The 25,126-nt window shown below is 42.3% G+C and overlaps 1 protein-coding gene across 1 annotated transcript in view; it reads left to right on the top strand.

Moving 5' to 3' along the window:
• LOC134223588 (cathepsin L) overlaps nt 1-8,521 on the top strand; it is a 33,997-nt gene extending 25,476 nt beyond the window's left edge. Inside the window, exons 5-6 of the mRNA XM_062702771.1 lie at nt 7,493-7,929; nt 8,043-8,521. Of these exons, the coding sequence (XP_062558755.1) occupies nt 7,493-7,929; nt 8,043-8,204 (599 nt within the window). The 3' untranslated portion in view covers nt 8,205-8,521. The remainder of the gene's footprint in view (nt 1-7,492; nt 7,930-8,042) is intronic.
• The last annotated feature ends 16,605 nt before the right edge of the window (nt 8,522-25,126 follow it).

Below are 25,126 nucleotides of genomic sequence, written 5' to 3'. Positions count from 1 at the left end.
CTGAGCTGCCGACTATTGCCTCTGGCCTCCTAGGCGGAGACCTGAACAACCCACCTCTTGCGAAGGGGTTGTCGCCTACACTACTACCACTAGTTGAAGAATTGCCTTGGTTTTCCATTTTGGTCCCACGAGTTGCTCGGGAAAAGAGGTCCACCACGCCAGAGCCCAGCATGACGCGGTGAGGGACAATTACTGTGGAGGGTGCCCAGGTACCCCACAGGCTCCGTTAAAGGCCTAGCTTATTATTTCACCCCCCTGGCCATGCATCCCCTCGGCACGGGTCGCTTGACGCCTTGGGATTAGGGGTTAGGGACAATGTTCCCGGTCTGACTCGCAGTGGCCATGGGGAGGGGTCGTCAAGCCCTTGGACAAAGTCCCTGCTGCCCCCGGACTATGAACTTCGAAGTTATGGCCACAATTCATTTTTTACATAAGATACACATTAGGGTGGTTCAAAAAATTGATTTTGCTCCACAGCGCTCATCTGATTCTTTATCATGATCTGAGTGCCCTCTGAAAATTTGAGCTCATTTGGATTAAAACTGATTTAGCACAAGCCGTTTCAAGTTTGCATGCAAATTAGTATGGGGAAATTTATTTTTTCATTATACTGTTAATAACGCTTCCCCATTAAGCGCAGGTTAAAAGAAAACCTACATAGCTAAATGGAATACTCAACAGCTTTCACTCAGTGAAAACCGCATCTTAATTAATCGTTCCAATAATTAGTAATCGAATTTAATCTATACCGTGGTTTTCTGGAGCTAATTGCATAACTCCTCAACAGGCAACATTGCTGCTCGTGGTGCGAAAGATAGCACACACAAATTCAGGCTACTATGTTGCACTGCACATTTCAGTGATGCCCTCAAAGAAGTTTAACGATCATGACTAAAGATTCGCAACCTGTATTAAAATCGATTACTAATTATTGGGGCGATTAATCAACATGCGATTTTCGTTGGGTGAAAGCTGTTGAGTATTCCTTTTAGCTATGTAGGTTTTCTTTTAACCTGCGCCTTATGGGGAAGCGTTATTAACAGTATAATGAAAAAATAAATTTCCCCATACTAATTTGCATGCAAACTTGAAATCGCTTGTGCTAAATCAGTTTTATTCCAAATGAGCTCAAATTTTCAGAGGACACTCAGAACATGATAAAGAATCAGATGAGCACTGTGGAGCAAAATCGATTTTTTGAACCACCCTAATAAACATACAAAATTCTCACTCATTTTTCAGGCACTTATCTTTATTGGATTTGCTCGCAACAAGTTGCATACGACGCAGAATCTTGTCCCATTGTTTCGTATTGAAAATTGGCGTAATCGAACTTTGGGATTCGGAGTTATGGCCAAAATACATTTTTTTACAAAAAAAATCTCACTCATTCTAGGCACTTACCCTCAGCCGATTTGCTCACAACAAGTTGCAATCGACGCAGAATCCTGTCCCATTGTTTCGTATTGAAAATTGGCCGGATCGGACTATGGGCTCAGAAGTTATGGCCAAAATTCTTTTTTTTATACCAAAAGTGCATAGAAATTACTCACTCGAAAAAAACGAGGAAGGCACCATCACCGCTAGGTGGATTAATCTGGGTTTTTATTCACAAATTAGAATTTGCGACAACGATCATTAAAATAGTTTGGCGGGACAGTTATGCCGAGAAATAGAGCACTTGTTTTGTGGTTTCTACGCATATCAGCCCCGTTCAGTGCATGACTTCGTGAATGACTACTGCGATTGACATATGTCTCCACATGCTTTATCTATGGAAGTGAACCTGCCACGTGGTTAAAGTGATTATGTCGCTTGGGATGAGTATTGTACAAATTGTCCCCATTAAACCAGTGGGACAGGCTAAGATTGGAAGATCTAAACAGAAAATGCTATTTCAATGTGTGTTGTTCCATAACATAACAGAATCTGCCAAAATGATGAATTTAATCACCTCGGGACAATAATGCGTAGAAATTAAGCAATGGGACAAATAGACTTGAAGTTGTTTTCGATGATTTTACGAACAAAGTTCGAAATCTGTTAGAGTTTTCTAAAAGTATGCATCAAAATAGACTGCTCTATAGGGCACTGCACGGACTGCTTCGTCTCTTTCTCGCTGCAAAGAAATTTGAAAACAACAAGGCCAGTAAACGTCAAAATATATGAGGAACGAAAGAGAAAGATATGTTTCCGTGCAGTGCCCTATGGTGAAAAGTCAAAATCCACAAAAACTAACATGGGACAATTTTGCGTAGAAGGGCAGTATATATCCTGTTAGTTTTCTGGTCCGTTTTTCATATATCTTTTCTAAGCTTATTTTCATTTAAAATAGTGTGTACCTCAAATAATGCAAAAGTTCGAAGGGGTACCCCTCAAGAAAAAGGTTGAGAACCGCTGCTCTCATCTAACGGTCCTTTCGAATAATTTTCCAAGGAACTTCTGTAACTTGGCTTAGAAACCTCGCAGTTAATAACTGTTAATAACAGTTAATAAAGCGCTTAATAAACCTTAAGCTGCGAGGCGGCAATGTCCCAGTGGGAGATGTAATGCCAATGAAGAAGAAGAAGAAGATAGTTTAACACCACCAACAGGTAGCCGAAACCTACCCCAACATGTCTATCAAATTGGACAAATCGACGTTTGAATCTTTGTTTACAAAATCACATATGTACCAACTTTTGAATAAGTACCCGAAACTTCCTTAGTAATTGTGCATCTGGTTAGCTGCGAGGTGGCAATGTCCCAGTGGGGGATGTAATGCCAATGAAGAAGAAGAAGATAGTTCAACACCACCAACAGGTAGCCGAAACCTACCCCTACATGTCTATCAAATTGGACAAATCGACGTTTGAATCTTTGTTTACAAAATCACATATGTATGACCTGCCCTAAATCCGCGCATCGCCTAATACCGTGGTTTTCATCAAAACTCAGAATCAGGTTATCATGGACATCGTATTATTTGATGAAATGTTAAAAAATATTATGTTTGAACATTTCACCAAATAATGTGATGTCCATGATAGCCAGGTTCTGATTTTTTTATGAAAACCACGGTATTAGGCGATGCGCGGAATTAGGGCAGGTCACGGTACCAACTTTTGAATAAGTACCCGAAACTTCCTTAGTAATTGTGCATCTGGTTAACTAGCAGGTTAACTGCTAGAATTCGAAATGAGCAAAAGCACGTTACGGAGTCCAATTAGAAAATCACACCTTCATTACTATCACATTGGTAACCCGTTAACCAAGACAATTTCATTTCATTTATTTAGTCTACATCTATACAGATAACACTGAATCAACAATTTGACGCCACAATACACGGTTCGAGGCCGCATCTCTCCATCCTCGAATACGCCCCACGCTCGCCAAGTCGTTCTGCACCTGGTCTGCCCATCTCGCTCGCTGCGCTCCACGTCGTCTCGTACCTGCCGGATCGGAAGCGAACACCATCTTTGCAGGGTTGCTGTCCGGCATTCTTGCAACATGCCCTGCCCATCGTACCCTTCCGGCTTTAGCTACCTTCTGGATACTGGGTTCGCCGTAGAGCTGGGCGAGCTCATGGTTCATTCTTCGCCGCCACACACCGTCTTCTTGTACACCGCCAAAGATGGTCCTAAGCACCCGTCTCTCGAATACTCCGAGTGCTTGCAAGTCCTCCTCGAGCATTGTCCATGTTTCATGTCCGTAGAGGACTACCGGTCTTATTAACGTCTTGTACATGACACATTTGGTGCGGTGGCGAATCTTTTCGACCCGCAGTTTCTTCTGGAGCCCGTAATAGGCCCGACTTCCACAGATGATGCGCCTTTCGTATTTCACGACTAACGTTGTTGTCAGCCGTTAGCAAGGATCCGAGGTAGACGAATTCCTCGACCACCTCGAAGGTATCCCCGTCTATCGTAACACTGCTTCCCAGGCGGACCCTGTCGCGCTCGGTTCCACCCACAAGCATGTACTTTGTCTTTGACGCATTCACCACCAGTCCAACTTTTGTTGCTTCACGTTTCAGGCGCGTGTACAGTTCTGCCACCTTTGCAAATGTTCGGCCGACAATGTCCATGTCATCCGCGAAGCAAATAAATTGACTGGATCTGTTGAAAATCGTTCCCCGGCTGTTACACCCGGCTCTCCGCATGACACCTTCTAGCGCAATGTTGAACAACAGGCACGAAAGTCCATCACCTTGTCTTAGTCCCCGGCGCGATTCGAACGAACTGGAGTGTTCGCCGAGATCTTCACACAGTTTTCACACCATCCACCGTTGCTTTGATCAGTCTGGTAAGCTTTCCAGGGAAGCTGTTCTCGTCCATAATTTTCCATAGCTCTACGCGGTCTATACTGTCGTATGCCGCCTTGAAATCAACGAACAGATGGTGCGTTGGGACCTGGTATTCACGGCATTTTGAAGGATTTGCCGTACAGTAAAGATCTGGTCCGTTGTCGAGCGGCCGTCAACGAAGCCGGCTTGATAACTTCCCACGAACTCGTTCACTAATGGTGACAGACGACGGAAGATGATCTGGGATATCACTTTGTAGGCGGCATTAAGGATGGTGATCGCTCGAAAGTTCTCACACTCCAGTTTGTCGCCTTTCTTGTAGATGGGGCATATAACCCCTTCCTTCCACTCCTCCGGTAGCTGTTCGTTTTCCCAGATTCTGACTATCAGTTTGTGCAGGCAAGTGGCCAGCTTTTCCGGGCCCATCTTGATGAGCTCAGCTCCGATACCATCCTTACCAGCTGCTTTATTGGTCTTTAGCTGTTGAATGGCATCCTTAACTTCCCTCAAGGTGGGGGCTGGTTGGCTTCCATCGTCCGCTGAACTGACGTAGTCATCTCCTCCGCTGCCTTGACTTTCATTGCCTGTACTCTCAGCGCCATTCAGATGTTCCTCGTAGTGCTGCTTCCACCTTTCGATCACCACACGTTCGTCCGTCAAGATGCTCCCATCCTTATCCCGGCACATTTCGGCTCGCGGCACAAAGCCTTTGCGGGATGCGTTGAGCTTTGATAGAACTTGCGTGTATCTTGAGAACGGCACAGCTGTTCCATCTCCTCGCACTCCGCTTCTTCCAGGCGGCGTTTCTTCTCCTGAAAAAGGCGGGTCTGCTGTCTCCGCTTCCGTCTATAACGTTCCACGTTCTGCCGGGTACCTTGCTGCAGCGCGACCGCCCGCGCTGCGTCCTTCTCCTCCAGAATCTGTCTGCACTCTTCGTCGAACCAATCGTTCCGTCGACTTCGACCCATATACCCGACGTTGTTCTCCGCTGCGTCGTTAATGGCTGCTTTGACTGTATTCCAGCAGTCCTCAAGAGGGGCCCCATCGAGCTCACCCTCTTCCGGCAACGCTGCCTCGAGATGCTGCGCGTATGCAGTGGCGACATCAGGTTGCTTCAGTCGCTCTAGGTCGTACCGCGGCGGTCGTCGGTACCGAACATTGTTGATGACGGATAGTTTTGGGCGCAGTTTAAACATCACCAGATAGTGGTCAGAGTCGATGTTAGCGCCACGATATGTCCTGACGTCGATAATGTCGGAGAAGTGCCGTCCATCAATCAGAACGTGGTCGATTTGTGATTCTGTCTGCAGTGGTGATCTCCAGGTGTACCGATACGGGAGGCTGTGTTGGAAGTAGGTGCTGCGAATGGCCATATTCTTGGAGGCGGCGAAATCAATTAGTCGTAGGCCGTTTTCGTTCGTCAGCCGGTGAGCGCTGAACTTTCCAATAGTCGGTCTAAACTCCTCCTCTTGGCCAACCTGAGCGTTCAAATCTCCTATGATGATTTTGACGTCGTGGCTTGGGCAGCTGTCGTACTCACGTTCCAGCTGCGCGTAGAATGCGTCCTTATCATCATCAGTGCTTCCGGAGTGTGGGCTATGGACGTTGATTATGCTGAAGTTGAAGAACCGGCCTTTGATCCTCAACCTGCACATTCTCTCGTTGATCGGCCACCACCCGATCACGCGCCTTTGCATATCGCCCATCACTATGAAAGCTGTTCCCCAGCTCGTGTGTGCTGCCGCAGCTCTGATAGATGGTATGATTACCTCTAAACGTTCGCACCATTGATCCCTCTAAGAAACCTCCGCGCTACGATGCCAAATCCACGGTCCTTGAGCACATCGGCGAGTCTGTGTGTGCTCCCGATGAAGTTGAGAGATTTCCACGAACCAAATTTACAATCGCTAGTCCCTTTTCGTCGCAGTGGTCTTCGCCGATGGTTCCGGTCCGTACTCTCTTGTTGATTGTTCGTTGCTTATGATTTTTTAAAGGCTGGCTTGCAGGGCCTGACACCAAACCTCCTAAATTTCCGGAGGACCATTCCTCCTTCTTATTTCCGGTGGACCATGGTGCACAGTTTCACTTAGAGTCCCTCGCTGGCACTCGGACGATGATCAGCCGCCCCTAACATGGAGAGCAGACGCTGTTGTGAGCCGATCCTGACATGGAGAACAGACGCTCAATAAGATTTGCACCTCCGGAGAGGAGCAAACCCCCTTCCCTGTCAGCATACGACCATAGTTCCCACCGGGGTTGGTTACCCGATCTTCCCTAAGGTTGCTCGTATCCCGGCCAGCACCGCGGGGAGGTAGGGATAGGAGTTGCTGGGTAAGAGGCTAAGGACCGCGAGATGGGGTCTATTTTATTCCTTCAGGTACGCGAAGTACCAATGGTACGCTTTACCCAGCATTTGCCGTGCCCGTAACCAAGACAAACCTCTACCATAGAACCCTAACCCCCAGATTCCAATAAAATTCCGTATGAGTTCGTGGCGAGTGCAGAGATGTTCTCTGCTTGCAGCGGGCGAGTGAATGCATAATCAATTCCTTCCCATCCCCGATAAACCGTGAGGACGTGGCCAGCGCCGTTATGGACCATATACAAATACTAGAGCTCTCGGACTGTGCACATTGAGGTTGAAGAACAAATCCCATGCTTCCCTCCATTGGTTACCTGTGCAATTGCGATTGTTCTGGTCAATAACGGAGTAGCAACTACGAAGGCACGGTCGTCATGCTCATTAGGATCATATGCTTATTGAACCGGATTGGGTATACCGATTATGAAGAAATTGCAAAAGTCCAGGTTGATCCGGTAGATGCCTTTGGTTGAACTCGAGAACGTTCTGGAGTACCTTTCACATCACGTATTTAATAAAATTGGGTTTACGTGATGGGCATAAACTAAAATTGTCGGATTGGTTGAATAGGGGAGATTGGGGAGACTTGATCCCCTTTTCTCATATCCGATGTATAATACCCAAACCTTGATTGGCGCTTTGATGTTGCATGAAGAAGAAGAAGCAGAAAGATGATAATCGATTTTTTTGAGTGCTGACAAAAATTGATTTAAAAATATTCTGGGGGAATTTTTTAAAAGGTTCATTCTTTAAATATTTGGTTTTTGCGTAGTGCTACAGAAAAATATATGTAGCTGTTTAAATTGAATTTATGGTTAAATCGGCATTCAAAATAATTCCAGGACATTGTGGGTCGTGCTGGTCGTTCTCAGCAACAGGTGCTCTAGAGGGACAACATTTCCGCAAAACTGGCAAACTGGTCTCTCTCTCCGAGCAAAATCTCGTCGATTGTTCCGGTAAATATGGCAACAATGGCTGTAATGGTGGCATGATGGACTTCGCCTTCCAGTACATCAAGGACAACAAAGGAATCGATACGGAGAAATCCTACCCATATGAGGCCATCGACGATACTTGTCACTTCAACCCCAAAAATGTTGGAGCTACCGATAGAGGCTTCGTCGACATTCCTCAAGGAGACGAGACAGCACTGCAGAAGGCGTTGGCCACCATTGGCCCGGTCTCTATTGCCATTGATGCTTCTCACCAATCGTTCCAGTTCTACTCGGAGGGTGTGTACTACGAGCCGGAATGCGATGCGCAGAACCTAGACCACGGTGTAAGTTAAATATTTTTATCATTTAAGCACTAAAAGCTGTATAACCTATATAAACTAAAGTAAAGAAAATTGAAAATCAAAATTAATATGATTTTACTCTCTTCATCTTTTAGGTTCTAGCTGTTGGTTACGGAACAAGCGAAGATGGTGAAGACTATTGGCTGGTGAAAAATTCATGGGGCACTACCTGGGGCGATCAAGGATACGTTAAGATGGCTCGTAACCGCGATAATCACTGCGGTGTTGCTACATGTGCCAGCTATCCTTTGGTGTGAGCATCGTTCGGGTTTACTTTGTGTGATATCGCTCAGTGAGAATAAGCCGCATTTGTAAGTTTTTATCATCCAAAGTAGTAGATATTCGTTTGTTCTAGCTAATGATTATATTGAGGTGAATATGTTTGAATACTCAACGTAAGCATTGCGAACAAGTTAAAGAAACGTAATTAATTTGTAAAAGTACAATAATTAGCTTTGTAGTAAAGAACCGATCAGTCTTTTGTACAAGCAGATTCTTGTGTAGTTGTTGATCGGAAGTTTGTGTATCATAACTTCATAGAGACGTGGATAATGTATGGCGTTTTTACAAATAATGTGTTAGTTTTATTAGATGACAAGTCCTGATGTGTGAATGAAGGAGATTGTCATTTGCCATGCAGCCTGCGACTGTCTTAAACGACAAACTTTTCTTCTTTTCTTCGCATTATGATATATGTAGTAATTGTCCCCTCACTTTATCACATCACGGTAGATCACTTTTACGTAGTGTGTTACGGTGTAAGATCTGCCATAACTACATTAGCTTTACCTTTACCCAAATAGTTGAAAGACTCGAATTTCCACCGTTTGAGGCTGAATTGTATGCAGTGGAAGAAACTTTCCAGCAATTAGTTGAAAAAACCTGGTTGAAACCGGTACTGCATTGCTTCTCAATAGTAATGGAGAAATTCTACATGCACTTATACACTAAGGAAACAGATAACGCTACAATAGATCTATAAACTGGTCGCAGTGGCACATCCGAGCAGAAAAAATGATATAGTAATTCCGTTCGACATGAATATTCAGTAGGAACAGACACTTCCACAGATTCGCTAGCCAAGTTAATCTCGGTGTGAAGCAAATGTTAACTAGTCGAGTCGGAGGTTCCAATAAAAGTATATTTAATAACTATATATTTTACATGTCATACCGCATCGTGATAAAGTGCAGGCTCAAGGATTCTCTTAGGTTTCCATGTATTATGTGTGATAATGGTTTTGTCAGAATGTCAGCTAGCATAAATTCGGTGGAACAGTATTGAACTTCAAGAACTCCAGTGTTTCGCAAGTCACGGATGAAATTGAATTTTGTATCTATGTTTTTTGTACGTTGCCTCCTCCTTCAGTCCGTAGCAGATTAATGCCACTCTGGTTGTCTTCTTTGAGTATAATTGGTTTTTGAAGCTTCACTCCCAGATCCGACATCAGTTTTGATAACCACACCACTGGCAACCATGTTGCACCAAGTAAACAAACCGGATTTTTCGCGGTCCTCTTTTATCGATTTTTTTCCGTTATCTTCGAGTAGTTACTCGCGAATCGGCATCCTGAACTCGCAGAAAGCTCCCCCGTATCCGGACAATCAAAATGCGGCCGCCGTGAAGCAGCAATCGACCGTCCGGAGCCATTCTAAGAAAAGGCAGAAGCGCGGCCTAGAGTGCGCACATAACCTCAACGTAGACAACAACGACCCAAATCTCCACACCCCGCGGTCGACGAGCCCGTACATAGACGAACAACAACAGTAGCAAACCGTCGATAACAACATGACGAATATGCAACCTCCACCCCCGGAGGAAAATCCTTCTGGAAGCAGGAGCGGTAACGGCACATCGCAGCACGTACCTAATGTCGTCGTGAGTAACCAGTTTGAGGTGCTGCAGACCCAAAATGATGATATCTCGGAAGAAATGCCAACACTAACTCCGAACCCGACTACGGCAACTCAGGTCCCCAAGACGAAGAAAGTTCGAGTCCCTCCGATTTCGAATTTTCCGACCTCAACGTTTCAACCAAGGTCATCGGAAGTGTGGGTATCTCGATCAACTCTGTGGATGGTAATATACACATAATAGCCGCCTATTTTCCGGGAGCGAAACGACGGTCGGTCTGGACACAGTATCGTCGTGACATTTCCACTCTCACCAGAAGAGCCGACCCATTTTTCATAGTGGGTGATCTGAATACGCGTCACCGCCATTGGAACTGTTCAAAGGCTAACAAAGCAGGTACACTACTATGTCAGGAAGCAGCTAGTTCCTGAATTCCAGCAACGAATCTATCAGGTCGCAACGATTTCAGATGACACCCGAAGATTAATCGCTTTGCGTAACAAACGTCGGCGACAGTGGTACAGGAGAAGTGATCCCATCTATCAGGACATCGAAACGGCACTGAACCGCCAGGATTCGTGAGGAGTGCGATCAAGCCAACTTTAAAAAGTTCAAAGAAACCCTTAGCACACTGAACGACAACCGCGACACCCTCTGGCGGATCACTAAGGCGCTGCGAAAAACCTCTAAATACAGTCCTCCCTTGCGACAAGGTGACAACATCATAGCCTCTTCCACAGAGAAAGCGCAGCTACTAGCCACGAGCTTCGCAAAGGCACATTCCAATCAAATGGCAGATGATCCTGAAACTGCTACCGCGGTGAACGAGTCCATCGCATTCATCAACCACACACAGCTGACTGATGCTCACCCTTGGCTAATTCGTCCGAAGGAAGTTGCTCGTATCATATGAAGGCTTAAATCCAAAAAGTCTCCAGGCCAAGATAACATCCGTAACTGTGTGCTCAAAAAACTGCCCCAAAAAGCGCACATCTTCCTCGCTAAAATCTTCTCCGCTTGCATTAGACTTGGATACTTTTCAAACAGCTGGAAACACGCTGTTGTAGTTGCCATTCCCAAGCCCAATAAGGACTCTACGGACGCGTCCAATTACAGGCCAATAAGTTTGCTGCCCACTTTCAGCAAACTGCTCGAACGAGTGATTCTAATACGCATCGAGCAACACCTTGAAAACACCCACCTTATTCCTGACGAACAGTTTGGGTCTCACAAAGGACACTCCATCAACCATCAACTTGTGCGCCTTGTAAAGGAGATACGGATCATGAACGAATTGACCTGTTTGCAAGATTTATATTTGAAAATAGACATACATTTTTGCTTGGCAAAAAAAAATCACGAAATTGTTTGTGATATGTAAAAAAATACAGAACCTTGTACAAACGGCATACATTTTAAATTTTGAAAATTAAAATCAAATACCAATTTTCCTTGCTGGCTTAGTTCTGCTAGTATATTATAAATTCATCGTTATGCTCATCATAATTATCAATCCTATTATAACAGAATTCATTAGAACCAAAATTTGAAAAATACGTTTTTATCATCAACAATCATATAGTACCGAGCAACGTTAATGTTTAAAAAAATCAGAAGGGTTATATACAAGATACGACCTCCCGACGTAAACTACGTAAAACAGATAATAATTATTTTGGTTAGAGCCTAGAGTGATTGAAATTTTTACTTTTGCGCTCCCTTATGCTTGAACGACAACATTTGCTGTTTTGGTGAACCTCCTAAATTTTCAACTGAATTGGTTATAATATAACTGAGTACGAGCAGTTTGAAGTTTGTATGGAAATTACTATAGAGATCGTTTCGTGAGGCGAATCATGAACTATTTAGGGGAGATCTCCCAACGCTGGACACCTCCCAATATCGGACACTACTTGCAGACGTCCCTCCTTCATCTTATTAAGTACAAAAGGAAGCTATTGAAAAGGCTTCTAACGGCAAGGAATATCAGATCTTCATGTGATAAACTTTGAACAAAATTTAAGTTGAATAAAAATTCTTCACACCTGTTTTGTCAATTGTTTCTTCTTGCTGAGAAAGCCACAGAAATTAGCAGAATCAAAAATTGAAGAGGACATTGCAAAAGGTGGGAATTTGGTTTAGGATATAAAAAATGTAGCTGAAGAGTTAAATAAGCTCCACTAACATTTTTAATATTTACAACTTAAAGCACGCGAAGAATTTACTATTCTGAATGATGTCTTTACTCATGTAACAGGAACTTAGTCACATTTGAACATGATGCAATAGTGTCCGGTACTAGGAGACATTTTTCTGAATCGTAAAATTTTTAACCAAAATTCGTTGAAAAACGTGTTCAAATGATCAAATATACCTAGTTTATATGAATCATCAATGGTCAATAGTCATATTTTGTTTTTCCTTTTTCTATCTATTCTTCCTTTGAAGCAATATAACTCACGAAGAGGATGACCGATTTGCGAGATTTCCTCACTAATCGATTCGTATTGGGATCAGCTGTGTTTTTATATGCAAAAGTTTAGTAAATTTTAAAAGAAAATTTGGGAAAATTGTCAAAATACAATATTAGGGCGAGTTTGGAGAAAACCTAATGCGATCGCTCGAAAAATGATCTAGAGTGCGGCCGCGCAATCAACGCAGAAAATGACATTTCGAATGTTAAACGTAAAAACCCTAGCAACGCAGGGTACGTTCTGCTAGTATGGTATAAATGGAAACATAATCCGGATAGTTAAAGTTTTTTTTTTGTTAAATGGCTTATGTGTTAAATGGAACTGGAGGATCTCCCCCTAAATATAATCAACCCGAAGACTTCTGTAGAATATATCTAAATCTGTAAGACGATTGTTGTTGCGAACCGATCGGATTTTCGTAAGCAAAGTATAGAGAAAATAAAATGCTCATTATTGATACGTTATTCTTTTACGTGCTCAATTTTCACGATTTTCATTTTCACACGATTTAGTATTTCCTTAATAATTTTTCTTGCAAGCAGCGAATTGTTTGACAATAAAGACGATTTATTCACTTGCTAAGTTTCCTATGTTGCCAATGTACTCATATATTTTTAGATATTAATGACCAACGTTGCAAAACGGTTTTCCGAAAAATACTGTTCTCACTCATAGTAATTCTCATACAAACTTCAAACCGCGCGTGCGTGCTTAGTCAAATTACAACCATTGGGATGTTGGATATATGGGGTCGGGAGGTAGCAAGGCTTGTTTTGGTAAACGTTTTGCCGCATGTAATGAGTAGTTTTTCCGCAAATCATGTTCGATTGCAGACCAATCTATTTATGTTTCGAACAAAATTGGCGTAACTCACTATATATGAAAATGGTTGGATATGACAATTTAAAATTTTCATTTAAAAACCCAAAATTTACTATTCTACAGTGGTGATGATGCCTTTCTCCGATTGTTATTCGACTTAGAGTGATTAATGCATTCAATAGTTAATTTCCTATTAAATGGCGATTAATGCTTTTGAAATGTTATTTTACAGGGATGTTGCCGAAATAGTAGGATACACGCTAACTTTCACCTACTCAGTGACTAAGTAAAATTGCATTGCTCTCTCTTTCTATCCCTCGGAAATTTTACTCAATTCCAGTCAAAACAGTTAGAGTGTAACCTTGTTTAAAGTTGATAATCAATTTTAATATTCACCTCTTGCTAACATGAACATGTCCAGCATCTGTAGCACTTTTTCATAAACACTACTTTTTTGCTCCGACCGCGGTCATTGCTCTGGTTTTATTTTGTACTTTTTGTGCGAATCACCGCACAAAAGTAGAGCGCAAGAACCAACCGCAGACGGCGGTCGTAACGAAACTGTGAAATTTTACTGGGTTGGTAAAGATTTGGAATTTTAATGTTTTTACGTTGATTATTAATGTTTCCAATAGGCTTATAAAATTGCTGGAGAGTTGCCGATTCGATTGATAATAAAATCTCGAAAATCCATTGAAAGATAAAGGAGCTATTAGCGTTTGAAATCTATCCTAATTTCGTGACGGTCTCGAATTTGGAAATTTCCGTTTTACACCCTGTATCAGAGTCTTCCCCTTAGACGTAGTTTACGTCAAAAATCCGAATTACAAATGTTTTTAACTGTGTTATTTTGTTACTAGTGTTTCTGATGTATGTACATTTTTTTTACTTTACAGTGACCATCATTTAAACTATTGTGTTAATGAAAAATGTGAACTTAACCCAATTCATTTTAAGAAAACGGTCACAAGTACTCTGTCATCTTTGTGATAATCGTCGGCATAATGATAATCATCTTTCTGGATGTCTACGTATTGTCTTTTCTTTTGGGTGCATGACTACTGCAACTACATGTAACTCTTGTTTCTGAGATAAATATATGATGCATGTTACGCATGTTAAATCTGATATCCAAACAAGTATTGAAATCTTTCAAATAGCAACGAAGACTTCTTTATCATTATCAGAACTATAACACTTCTTTTATTCCATAATCTATCGACTCTATGATTAATGTCTAAAATAATAAAGCTTCCTCATATGCCAAACTTTTTATGTGAATCCAAGAAATGCGGACATTATACTACTCAGTTCAATTAAAATCTATTACTAAGCAATCGTTAGTTTATAAGTGGGTTCGCTTCAATATTGAGAATGATGTTTATTATTTTCTTTAAGTTAACAATCATTTGAAGAACCACATATGTTATGAAAGTTATCCTTTTCCAATTCATTGTAGTTCGTCATAGCTAAGTAAGAATACCATTTCATTACTCAATAATCCGTCTACGATTATTCCGCCTTCTCTATCGGACTTGTCAAAAGGTCACTGTGCCTTTTCCAACAGAGCCTAGTTTGATTGGTTGGTTCTCCACCTTCTCAATTGGACCAACCATCATAAAACTACTCTGACTTCCCTAATAGGGGCCATCATTATTTTTTTAGTGTCAACTACCTAGATATTCCGCCTTCTCAATCGGACTTATCTGAAGTTAACTTTGCTTCAGAGATGAAAGCTTAGAAGGCTTAGAACTGTGGTACTGAAGGTTAACGGTGTGCGTTCATCATTCAGGTACTTTGCTTTTCAAAGCTTTAACTTACCTGTGTTCCTGAAGAATATTATTATCGTTGAAAAAATCGAGGTAGTATTTTTTTTCCAAGTTCGTTTATTTGGTAGGCTCAGGCGTGTATAACACTTTACGGAGCCATGGTTCTTTATGATATATACAATCAATATCATTTAATTTTTCAGTTAGTAAGAGAGGGGTAGAAGCCAGCGTACTCGTGGTGACTCGAGGTTAGTTTACAATGTTTAAGGATGGACGGGGCTATGGATTTGGGATCAGGGAATTTCAGCTTCTCATCCGGGTATTTGGCGTCAGGGACGATGTGGCGTGTCGTCGTGCTCGAGGAATGGTTCGACTGGGAGCATCTTCCGGATGGCAAGAGCTATGGTGCTCTACGGAACAGAAAGCAGAGACTAATCACAAAAAAAAACTTTGAAGAAAGAAAAAACAAACTATTAGATTTTGATATCAGAAACACAAAGAAAACTATAAATGGCCTGCATATAGACCACATCACGATCTCCCAAAACATCTCGAACTTCCCTGAAGGGTTGTTTACCTCGGGCCACTAGGGGTATCCAATAATTGCTCTCTGGAGGCGCCGTTTTCCGAGCAGGACCAAACTACGTGATCGATGTCATCATAACCGGCTCCGCACCTACATAAGTTGCTATCGACAAGGTTTATTCTGTACAGATGTGCGTTTAGTGAATAGTGATTAGACATAAGTCTCGACATCACGCGAATGAAGCCTCGACTTAAGTCCTCACCTCTGAACCACGCTCGCCCAGAAACTTTTGGAACTATAGAAAATAGCCACCGTCCAAGTTCGTTGTGTGTCCAATTTCTTTGCCAACTTTGAAGAGTACTCTGACGGACTAATGGGAAAAACTCGTTGCTCGAGAATTGTCTATCATAAACCTCACCTTCCTGTGCGCCCACCTTTGCCAGCGAGTCTGCCTTCTCATTGCCGTAGATTGAGCAGTGAGAAGGGACCCAAACAAAGGTAATCTTGAATGATCTTTCGACCAAAACACACATCTGCTCTCTTATGTTTGTAAGAAAGTAAGATGCGTGCTTAACAGGTTTCATCGACCGGAGTGCCTCGATAGAACTAAGACTATCCGAGAAGATGAAATAATGGTCTACGGGCTGATTTGAAATTATCCCCAAAGCGAAGTTAATTGCTGCCAGCTCAGCAACATAAACCGAACACGGTTCCTGAAGTTTTCGGAAGGTGGTTGAAGTTACATTGAAAACACCGAAGCCAGTGGATCCGTTGATGCGAGAACCATCAGTGAAATATCTGTTGTTGCAATTGACATGTTCATATTTTCAGAAAAAGTGAGGGAATAGATATTTGTCGAAGATGATCTGGTATTCCTTGAATAGCATGTTTCATGGACAGATCGTATACAATTGAGGAAACCGTCTTTGGTGAAGTGAACTCGAGGGGGATTATAACACGGAAGACAAAGATCTGATGATATGTAGTTGAGATAAACTCTCAGGAATCTTGAACGACAAGTTAGTTCAAACATATTATCGAAGTTATCTAGAACAAGTGTGTTACTTGTTCCACATTTGATGAGTATTCTAAGTGAGAGCTCCCAGTAACGGTGCTTTAAAGGAGTGACTCCGGTAAGCACCTCCAGGCTCATGTTATGCGTTGAATGCATGCAGCCAAGGGCAATAATACAAACAACGATACTGAATTCGTTCCAATTTGATCAGGTGGCAATCAGCTGCTGAGAGGAAGCAGAAGGAGCCATACTCTAAAACAGAGAGAATAGTCGTTCTATAGAGTTTGATGAGGTCTTCCGGGTGAGCACCCCACCATGTTCCGGAGATAGAACGTAGAAAATTGATCCTTTTCCGGCATTTTTGTATCTAATACTCAATGTGGAGTTTCCTGGTACATTTGGAATCAAATACGACCCCAAGGTATTTAGAAGATAAAGATTGGTTGATGTCATCATTCAACAGCTTGAGTTTCAGTTGAGCAGGATACCGCTTCTTAGTAAACACAACCAATTGAGTTTTTTGCGGTGAAAACTCGATCCCCAAATGTCTGGCCCAAACAGTCAGATTATCTAAGGTCCTTTGCAATGGTCCTTGCAAGACAGCTGCACATGGACCTCTTAGAGAGACCACGGCATCATCTGCAAGTTGTCTGAGCGTGCATTGTCCTTCCAAACAATTGTCAATATCTTTAACATAGAAATTATAAAGCAAGGGACTTAAACACGAACCTTGGGGAAGGCCCATGTAGCTATTTCTGGAAGTTGTCAGAGTGCCGAGTGTGAAGTTCATTTGTTTTTCTGACAACAAATTGTACAAGAAATTATTTAAAAATACGGGTAGTCCATTACTGTGCAGATTGTCTGACAGTACTTCAATGGAAACTGAATCAAAAGCGCCCTTAATATCCAAGAATACTGAAGCCAATTGCTCTTTGTGCGCAAAGGCCATTTGTATATCTGAAGAGAGCAACGATAGACAATCGTTTGTTCCTTTACTTTTACGAAATCCAAACTGAGTATTTGACAGTCATGCATTTTATCTAGACCTAATGGTCGATTCTTGAGAAGATCATTTTTTCCAATAATTTTCTCATGCATGATAGCATGGCAATCGGTCGGTATGAATTGTGATTAGACTCTGGTTTCCCAGGCTTTTGAATAGCTATTACTTTGACCTGTCGCCATTCAGGTGGCACAATGTTGTACTCCATGAAACAGTTGTACAGGTCAAGTAATCGTCTTTTTGCGATATCTGGGAGGTTTTTCAGAAGATTGAATTTGATGTTATCGCATCCCGGAGCAAAGTTATTCGATGAAAGAAGAGACATAGAAAGTTCCAGCATTGAGAATGGTCCACCCAAAGAACCGGGATCATTGACTGATTCTCGAAATAGCGGTTCTGCTGGTACGGAATCTGGACAGACCTTTTTTGCGAAGTTGATTATCCATCGATTGGAGTATTCCTCACTCTCGTTGGTGGAAGTGCGGTTCCGCATGTTGCGGGCCGTTTTCCAAAGTGTTGTCATTGAGGTTTCTCGTGATAGTCCCTCGACAAAACGTCGCCAGTAGCTACGTTTTTTAGCCTTGAGAAGATTTTTGAGCTTTCTTTCAAGCCTCAAATACTCTTCGAAAAGCTCAGACCTTCCGTATTTACGGAAAGCCTTGAAGGCATCAGATTTCTCAGAATACAAATTAGTACATTCATCATCCCATCCAGGAGTGGCTGGTCTTCTTATGACAGATGTACTTGGAACGCGTCGTTTCTGGGCTTCTAGTGCGTTTTTTTTAATTAATTCGGTGAGGAATCGATATTCATCCAGTGGTGGAAGAACATCAGTTGATTCAATACCAATATTTACCGCCGATGCAAATTTTTGCCAGTCAATGTGCTTCGTGAGGTCGAAAGGAACATTAACTGGCTCAGATTGTTGATAGCTACTTTTAATTGTAGTAACTATCGGCATATGGTCACTACCGTGGGGATCTTGGATAACCTTCCACGTGCAATCTAACGATAGTGAATTTGAACATAAAGACAGATCAATACGGCTTTGTTGACCATTTGGTCCTATTCGAGTTACTTCACCAGTGTTCAAAATATTCAAATTGAAATCGTCACACAAAACATAAAAAATAGGCGCTCTATAATCGTCATACGTTTCGCCCCATCCAATACCATGTGCGTTCATATCTCCCAATATCAACACTGGGGATGATAAAAGGGAGACTGCGCTCCAAAGATGTCGACAATTAAGAAAGGCATTTGGAGGAATGTACACTGAAGCTATGCAAAGATCTTTATTCTTCACATTTACTTGGCATGCGACGATTTCTAAGCCATTAACAGTCGGAATGGGAATTCTGTAGAAGGAGTAGCATTTTTTGATCCCCAAAAGAACGCCACCATAATGATCATTCCGATCTTGGCGAATAATATTAAAATCGTGGAAGTTGATTTCGTCTTCGGAAGAAAGGGCCCATTCACAAATTACATAACGCTTTAGGGGGTGGGAGGGTGTCTGTCCGAGCGTTACGGCCCATACAAATTTTAGAACCCTTCCATACAAAGCACGTTACGAGGGGGTGGGAGGGGGTTGAAAATGATCTATTACAGCGTTATGTAATTTGTGAATGAACCCAAAGCCATGTTTCACAAAGTGCAAATATGTCGCAATCGGAATTGCGAATCAAAAACTTGAACACTTCTAATTTATTTTTAAGACTATGACAGTTCCACTGCAGCACAGTGATTGTATTTTGTGTAATAGCCGTATTATCCATCGAAAGATACAATTCCTGCAAGAAGGGGCCATGAAACAGTCAATTGCTTCAGATAACTTTCCACCGTTGGTATAAAGAGGTCAATGATTGGCCTCAATGAATTCGGAATATTGAATAAATTCAAAAAACGGTCCACAAGGTCCTTAAAGGAGATCAATCCTCGCTTGGACGGAGTACTTTTTTGGGAAGAACGAATTGCCGTTTTTCTTTCATTGATTCTCCTAGCCGGATGTTTCTTGGAAACATCGGTTTTGGGCAATGGCGGGAATGTCTTGCTGCAAAATGGATCCAAAGGAGCAGTGAAGACAGGTTGCTTCGGGATTTTAAATAATCCCCCATTGCCTTCAAATTTGGGCAAGCTTTCATGGATGACTTTTGATTTCTTACGGCGCGATCCCGGGGAAGACGGTTGCTTCCTCTTTTCGGGCACGTGTACCTCCGTAGAATCATCCATATCAGCTGCGTCAGAGTCCAATTCGTCAATGCATATGGAATCATAATAATCACTTACTTGAACGGTAGCTGAAATAGCAGCCTTTGCAGTGGTATCGGCGGATGTGTCTTGCGCTTTAACCATTTCCGCATAAGTCTGCTTGGAGCGCTGTACCAACGAGCGCTTCACTTTTTGGGTGCGCTTTCTGTACACCGGGCAATCTTGCAAACCATGGGCAGGAGCCATACCGCAATAAGCACATTTTGTGGCTTGTTGCTGGCCGGATTTTTCTCGCTGTCTTTCGAAACATTTACCACAACGTGGTTTGTTGTCACAAAACTCGGCAGTGTGACCAAGTTGTTTGCAATTGGTACAATTAAATACCCTTGGTACAAAAAGACGCACCGGAAACAACATATTCTCTAAATCGACATATTTTGGGAGAATCGAACCGGCGAACGTCACCCGAAGCGAGCCTGACTTAGAATATACTTTTTTGCCATCTACCATGGTTGCTGAATGCAATTCCTTGCAATCCAGAATATCCACGGTAGACTCCATTGCGTTCTTTAAGCGGCCTTTTCCCGCAAGTATATCCTTGCAAGTCAGGCTCGCTGCGTTGATCACACCTTCGATTTCGACCTCCCGCGAGGGGACATAAACTAAATATTCTACATTGTAGGCCTTGTCTTTAGCAATTTCGTTCGCCACCTGATATGTAGGTGCGGTGATTCGTAGCTTGTTCCTGTTGATCTGATTAAAATCAAGCTTCGTAAAACGACGCGTCAAATCTCGCTTAATGCCGAGAAAGTCTAGACTTTTCACTTTCTGCCGAAAGTAAACAACCCAAGGCCCAGGCGAAGCCGCATGGTACAATCGTGTGCGGACATCTTTTGGAGGACTATCGCCCTCCATAGTCTCTGCCTCCATTCTCACCTCGCAAGGTGGAAGGACAATTAATTCTTATGCTAACTTAGAACTTATAGCAAGTTAGAAAAAAAGTGAAAAAAACTAAATTAATTTATTATAATTAATCCCACTCTGTATCAGAGATATGGGAGAACAATAAAACAATGCCTTCCACTTATCTGCGCTGCTGCTGTAGGTAGCAGCAGAAACAATAGCCTGCTTCACTGGCGTCGCCAGAAGCAGCTACTTCGCTCGCCGACAGTGATCGCCTTGGATCCGTAGGTAGGCACCACACAATAAACTCGCACTACCGAACAAAACCCGCGATGAGACACAGCACACACGTCTGGCCCGTTCGAACTATCGGCACGGAATGAGGTAGTATTTGTTTGACATAGGTCTGTAATTAGAATCCAGTATTCCAGGTTTCATTTAGTGAAACAAATGACACATTTTGTAGAATGTTTTCCAATGCAATGACCATCATTCAACTTCTCATTCTCAAGGAAATTGTAAGCCCGAACCGAAAGAGTCTTAAAAACAAGATATATTGATAATCTCTATCGACCTTTGGATAATCATCCTCATTGTTCTGTTTTCGTACTGGCTATTATTTTGGGTGTTGGCTATTATTTGAAGGCTTTTGTTTTAGACAGTTCTATAGCAACTCTGTGTCAACTCCCATCGGGCTTTGGCTGTTGCCTCTATCTTCTCTGTCACAGCATATCGTCTACTGGAGTTCTATAGTTCCTGAATTGAAGTTCTCTATCAAAGCCACACGGTAATCTACAACTCAAAGGCCAAACTACTCCCCAACTTTCGGTCATTTTTCAGTAAACGCAGAGAGCCTTGACTTGAATTAGGTATGTTGTTTCTGGAGACACCAGGTTTATTTTTGCCTTTCTCGTACAACTAAGTTGTACCGAAAGGCTATCATTTCACTCCGAAATCGAACTTTTTATAGAAGCCTCTGAAACCCATAGTATTATATACCAATCGACTCAGCTCGACGAGCTGAACACATGTCTGTCTGTCCGTGTGTATGTGTGTGTGTATGTGTGTGCACAAAAGCTATAAAAAACATTAGACAACTTTTCGTATAGTAATCCTTAACCGATTTTCCCGCAACAAGTTTCATTCGACAGGGGACAAAGCCTTGTTGATCACTATTGAATTTCATAACGATTGGTCATTGCATTCAAAAGTTATGATGAAAATGGTACATCGGACCATATAAACTCCATATAAGGTTGGTGTCTTAACTAAATGCGAGAAAGGCACCACCAACGCTAGGTGGATTAATCTGGGTTTTTTTATTCCATTCGAATTTCTTCTGAATTGCTTTATAGTTCCACGTTCCCGGCAGAGGGAGACTCAACTACGCCAATGTTGTGACCGGGGATGAGTATGGCAGTCTTTTCATATTTCTTGCTTCTATCCTTCTTGCCAATCATTGGAAGACTGATTTACAATTCTATTCTTCTGACATTTCTAACAAACCAAAGCCTCCTATGGTTACTATTATAAGCACTCTATCCATCACTACAAGCACTTGTATCATTTGTAACTAAAATACCAGCACAGTCTGCCTGTAGAATTAATGAGCTGCTTGAAAGGGAGTCCATAACTCAGCTTAGGATAATAACTGCACCAATGTAATGCTAAAAAAAGAAAATAAATTGAATTGAATTGATAACCACAGCGGGCCCTTACTTGCTTCAGAAATTTGATACGTATTTCAGCTTCTGTTTAAGATAGTGTTGCGCATGTTTGCTTTCTTGCTGTCCACGAAATAGGTCCTCCACCAAGTAGAAAAACGAAACCGATATTTGACTTAGGATCAGACTTATCTTCAGCCCAATCTGCGTCAGTGTATTCAATCAGTTCTCCAGGTCCATCAAAAAGAAGTTTCAGGTCAACAGTGGAATGTAGAAAGCAGAAGGCTCGCTTAGCTTCTGTCCAGTCGGCTTCTGCACTAAGAATTGAGTCTTATGAGTTCCCTACATTCAGCTAGCAAGAAAACACATGGGGTTTAGCCTGCATTTAGCGCATCACGACGCCAAAAGTAGCGCGTGGTCTGCGGTCAACGACCAGCACGCCGGTCTTTTGAAGTTGCATTGACCTTTGGTATATTCGACATTACACTCTCGCCACGATTCTTGGTGGTGGCTGGCCCAATTATTACTTCCGGTCTTTTACTATACTTAGTATAGTAATAGTCAAGCATTCGTTCTACATATTACTAATATGGGGGTAAGCGTGGTGAATTGTTATAGAATTTAAAAAGAAAACGAATGCTAAGACCAAGTGCCACTGGATGACTCCAAACGGGCCAGTATAATGTGGGGTAGTCAGGGTTTAACTAAATTAGCTAATAGTATAACTTATTTTGCCACGCACCAATTTCAGTATAATTTGTTTCTACGAATCAAATTCCTAGAAGTTAGGTTTTCAGCATTACTTAGCGCAAGAGAGGGTTTAAACTCTGCGTTACACTGCATTTATTCCCCGATTGGGTGCGTTATCATGAATGATCAGCACTCATGGAACATATTGTTTAACGCGGATGTCAGCCGGGATTGATTTAGTGTAATTAGTTTAATTATTTTTATTTGTAGGCATCAAATGTTAGGAGCTTGTTTTAGGCGTCGCACAGCGCAGGAGAGGTGTAAGCTCACAACGGTATAGTGTGGGACGTCCTCGACTGGGGTCCCGTAGGTCGCATGTAGTGGCTGTGCTCGGGGCAGTTATGTGTTGAAAGCGGTTTCGGGGCAGTTAGGATTGAGTTTTAATATAAACAGATGTAGGATTGAACAAAGTTATAACCTTTAAGGTTCATATTGTGGAGACTATTGACAGCCAAAGCGTTGAGGATAAGCTTTTAGTTAGCAACTGAATTAATTTATCCGATTTGGAATCCTAGATTGAATAGTAGGTATATATGGACAATAATAGAAACTATATACAGTTATCATTTTATTAAGTATTGAGGATATGTTTTTGGTTAAGTTGAGTATCAGATGGGCATGTGTGATATCCATTAATAAGACAGAATTATTAGAACTGTATTTTTGTCTTTGTAGTAAGATTAATTACTTACTAATGTTTTGCGGGCCGGCGAGTGAAAGCGGCCCAATTCTTTTATCTACCTCTTTCCAGACGACCAGTGATGAAGAAAATCTTATTGTTCCGGTATCAGCAGTGGTATTCATATTCATAACAACCACCGTCAATACAGGAAGTCTGTGTTCACAACGTGATTACTTCAAGGACAATCCCAACATCTTCTGTGAATTGCAGATAAGTATTGCGTTTATATTTTAATTGCACTGAGCTCGTTCTAATCTGATCGATGAATGAATTTACTTGTCACTAATCAATAGCATTTGTAAATTTAAATATTCCCGTAGATTAGAAAAGCAAGTGCATATATTTCTATTTTATGGCAACATATCACAACGAAACGGACCCTTGGGAGCCTTAAGTAAGATCTCGGTCCGGTTGCATCTAAGGAGATCTTAGTGCAGTGCACACCGGACGTGTTGCCCAGTAGACGTATCGCTCAGTGGTATTTAAATACAACGCAGATAGGCTATGGTCAGAGGGTGCGTTGATATTACAAGATTACAAGATTACACTCTCGCCACGATTCTTAGCGAGCAAGCTGACTGGCTGATTTGAATCGTCAGTTTGGGATGTCAGGAATGAGATGCACGAATTTTGGGGAAATCGTAGGTAAATTTGAATTTTGCGAACTCTGGAGACAAAGCCTAAATTTCGCGGTATCTGAGCACTTTTCCAGCTCAGAATCGTTCACTTTGTTCCGTTCCATGAAAGATGCAAAAGCGGTAAATTTTGTTCCGTGCCGTAGTGTGTTCAATAAGGTGAAAGTGAAACAGTTTCGCAATTGGTGTAAGCTAATCTATATCTCTTGTTTCCCTCTTGTCGAGCATATGTCGTCAATCTTGTGAATTTAGTGTGCGTTGATCTATGTCCAAAATAGTCCGTGGCAACATAGGCGAAGCCGACACACTGCCCCTAGTAATTACGACCGTTTTCGATCCCACGCATCGGCTACAAAGGATCCCGGGGTACACATGGCCGGAGAAGGTTTGCGAACAGTGAATTTCGCACCTTTGGCAGATGACGTCAAACCACATCAATCGTTTTCATCGGTCTCCAACCACATAGCATCAAATTGTCGTTGTCGTCGTCATCATTTCGAACAGGTACCGACGGCGCCTTAACAGTTTTCTTTGCGCGCCAAAGGGACTATCGGGCTAGTACCAAATCAAATTGTCGTTGTCGTCGTCATCATTTCGAACAGGTACCGACGGCGCCTTAACAGTTTTCTTTGCGCGCCAAAGGGACTATCGGGCTACCGCACCCATGCGTAAGCCCGCGCACCGAATGAAGAAGTGAGTGACCGTCTTCAACATCGACGCAATACGCCGTCCGTGAGTTTCTGGCCCGGAGTAGTGCGCAAGATAGCTCCGGGCCTATCCGTTGGACCTCTCCTAGCTAAAACTAGAATCGTGAGTGCATAATAATTATTGTTTGTGTCGTCCATGGCCATGTGACCCATTAGAGGCACAA

This window comes from Armigeres subalbatus, chromosome 3, assembly GCF_024139115.2.
Source record: "Armigeres subalbatus isolate Guangzhou_Male chromosome 3, GZ_Asu_2, whole genome shotgun sequence".
In the NCBI taxonomy this organism is placed as follows: domain Eukaryota; kingdom Metazoa; phylum Arthropoda; class Insecta; order Diptera; family Culicidae; genus Armigeres; species Armigeres subalbatus.
This window is presented reverse-complemented; position numbering and strand designations above follow the sequence as displayed.